At 42.7% G+C, this 3020-nt stretch overlaps 1 protein-coding gene across 2 annotated transcripts; it reads right to left on the reverse strand.

Moving 5' to 3' along the window:
- Positions 1–151: 151 nt before the first annotated feature.
- Positions 152–2514, reverse strand: LOC111375417. 2 transcript variants are annotated; one of them, XM_022998233.1, is made up of 2 exons: positions 2377–2514; positions 152–2292 (listed from the first exon to the last, which is right to left on the reverse strand). In XM_022998233.1, exon 2 carries the CDS (start codon positions 2275–2277, stop codon positions 352–354), a length of 1926 nt encoding a protein of 641 aa, XP_022854001.1. In that variant the 5' UTR covers positions 2278–2292; positions 2377–2514; the 3' UTR covers positions 152–351. The 2 variants fall into 2 exon arrangements, with proteins under 2 accessions (XP_022854001.1, XP_022854002.1); XM_022998234.1 differs by having other exon boundaries at positions 152–2218; positions 2303–2514.
- Positions 2515–3020: the final 506 nt, after the last annotated feature.

Here is a 3020-nt window from a genome sequence, read left to right on the forward strand (position 1 = left end):
TCTCACACATGAAGCACATTTTAAACATTTATCCACAAAAGCTAACCTGAGTTTCCTAAAACATAAGTGAAATTTTAAGAAGATCATAACAGCAGAGGTCAAGATAGCTTGAAGCAAAGTTACAGGCCACAGGTCAAGACTGCTACAAGCATGATGAAACATAGAGTAAAATATTCAAATCTATTACATAAACCAACTGGCTGACAATATTTGAATGCAGAATTCCGTATAAGAACAATGAATAAAGGTTACATGTCACAAGTCAAAAAAAGTAACTGACATCCCAAAACCACAAAACTCATCATAGTATAAGACACAAAAGGTGATACATTTGGGATACATCATTCCTGGTTAACTGCAAATATAAAGCCCGCTTGTATACTTGTGATCAGCCTCATAAAAGTCCATCTTGCCATCAGTAGCAGGCCGAAGAGAAACTCCAGACAAAGATGTAGCCCCATGAGCAGAAAACTTCACATAACCAACAACCTCAAGATCTTCCTCACCATCATCGCCAATATCCACAGGCATCCTCGCCCTCAACCTACCAGGATTACCCTTCAAAGGAATCTCATCAATACGCCATTTCAATTCTCTCTCAGACCTGTTCAAGACTGCCTTTGGTGATACTTTTAATAAAGTTGGGTCTACAGGTAGTTTCAGGACAAATGTAACATCATTTAAGGGTCCAGGTAAATCTGGATTGGAAACATACTGGATCATCACAGAAAGCAAAGTCCCACTGAGTCGTTTGATAAGCCGCACCCTCAAAGGCAATGGAGTCTGTCTGGGTAGCAAGCTATATTTGATAATTGGTATAGGTTCCTCTGAAGGTGCAGTCCTCACATGAAACAAACCATTTCCAAGGCTGCTAACTCGAGAGCTTTGCACAACAAACCTTTTAACGTCACTTGTACCTTCAATCTTAAATGAAAACTCTGTCTCTTTATCATCATCAGAAGATTTTGGTGGCAAAGTTCGCAGGTAAACCACACCCATTAGTCCAACTCTAGCAAGCAAGGATTCCCAAAACTCCGCATTAATCTCTTCCACTATATACATCTCCGGACCCTTCATTTCAGTTTTCTTCACCAACATATCTTCAATTTTTTCCCCAGCACCTTTAGCTATAGTAGCTGCTGGCGGCTCACTAGCCTCCAGCAATTCAAGCCCACCAAGTCCCTGGTCCTTCTTAACCTTCTTAGGCCCAACAAATTCTGAAGCATCCAATCCACCACCCCAAGCATCATTGATACCCTCAAAATCCTCTGGCAACGTTGACCCATCAATGCCAAACTCAATCCCACCATAATTCCCTTCAAACCCTTCTACACCTATATGTGTTGATTCAGTAGCTGCGGCTGGAGGCAAAGAGGTCACCTCAAGCCCTGCCAACGCCTTGCTCACATCAGAAACACCTGAATCCTTGTCCTTCTTAAATCCTTCCATCAGCATTTCCTCTGGCTTATTTATCCTATCACTTGCTACAAATGGATCTTTCTCTCCCTCATCTTCCTCAACCTTATTCTGCTCCTTTTCCTCACTCTGCTGGAAAAACCCTAGTGTCGCCGCAGCAACCTCATCACCGGCCTCCAATGTCTCAGAAGGCAACTCAAACGAAACGTTCGAGAACGACTCCATGCCTGCTTCATGATCCATGGCATTGGGCTCCACATTGGCCCAACTATCAGCCCCCCGAATCTTATTCTCAGTGTGGACTGCAGAATGCACCATTTTGGCTACCCCATCCCCGTGCATTGATGCCAGCATAGCAGCGAGCCTAATATTACTAACGCCCCGCAAAACAATGTCCAATGCCATGTAAATCTCCACATATTTTTTACTCAATTTTTCTGGGGTTACGTCCACCCCACGACAGGCAGTTACAATCACACTAACAGCTTGATTAACTATGTTAATGCATTCAAACACGTTGTTGTTGGAATCATCAATGGTGGTAATAGCAAGCACATAAATAGAGTTAACAAGGCGGTAGACAACCCGGTAACGTGACTCGACACCAACAATTACCTGACCCGACGAGGCAGCTAAAGGGTCATCACCAAGCGAGTCTGACGGACCGGTGGCGATGGAATCAGAGGTGCTGGAATTTGCAGAGGCAGCGGTCGGGTGATGGGCTTTGGAGGAGAAAGACTGGCGGGTATTGCGGAAGGAGGACACGGCCATCAGGGCCCGGGAAGGTGGAAACCATTCGCGGGTTTGGAGGAGGACGTCGGGCCCATTAGTGGGTTGGAGTGAAAGAGCGAGACAGGACATCTGGGTTTGATTGATCTTTGNGCGGGTTTGGAGGAGGACGTCGGGCCCATTAGTGGGTTGGAGTGAAAGAGCGAGACAGGACATCTGGGTTTGATTGATCTTTGCTTCAAATGCTCAGATCTGGATTTTTCCTTTGGCCGGCGGCGGTGGAGAATTTGATTTGAAGATCGTCGATCGCGACCGTGTCAGGGGGATAATTTCTTCTGAGTTCGGAGCATTGAGTAAAGTCTAAAGAATAAAAGTGGGGTGATTTTAAGAATTGATTCTTTAATCGTTAGGAGAAAAGTGGGGTCCATTTATGAAAGAAGAAGTCAAATATGACGGCTGAAATAGTGAAATAACGGTCAAAAAATTAATTTTCTGGACCAAAAAATCACTCCCAAGCAAGCTGCAAGGAAATGGTCAGTATACAATCTTTCGTGCACATAGTACAACTCCAAAAACTTGAGTTAATTGTTTCATGGTCATTGAACTTACGTAAGTGTCTTCGATTGCTTACTAAAGTTTGAGATATCGAATTTTGACTACTAAACTTATTCAATCATTGGATGTTACTCATTAGAATAATATTCATTTTAAATCTTTAACATAACTAGTAACGTGACTAATGAAATGCACAAGTTCCACCTCGTCACACTGTTAATAAATTACTATGTCTTCGATTGCTCATTAAACTTTGAATAAACGTATTCAATTGGTCAATTATCTTTGAAAAACATATTCGATTGTTTATTAAATTTTGA

Source organism: Olea europaea, unplaced genomic scaffold, assembly GCF_002742605.1.
Source record: "Olea europaea var. sylvestris unplaced genomic scaffold, O_europaea_v1 scaffold1374, whole genome shotgun sequence".
NCBI lineage: Eukaryota > Viridiplantae > Streptophyta > Magnoliopsida > Lamiales > Oleaceae > Olea > Olea europaea.

Coding starts and splice junctions, on each gene's coding strand:
- LOC111375417 (XM_022998233.1), bottom strand. CDS start 2,277: ATGTCCTGTCTCGCTCTTTCACTCCAACCCACTAATGGGCCCGACGTC.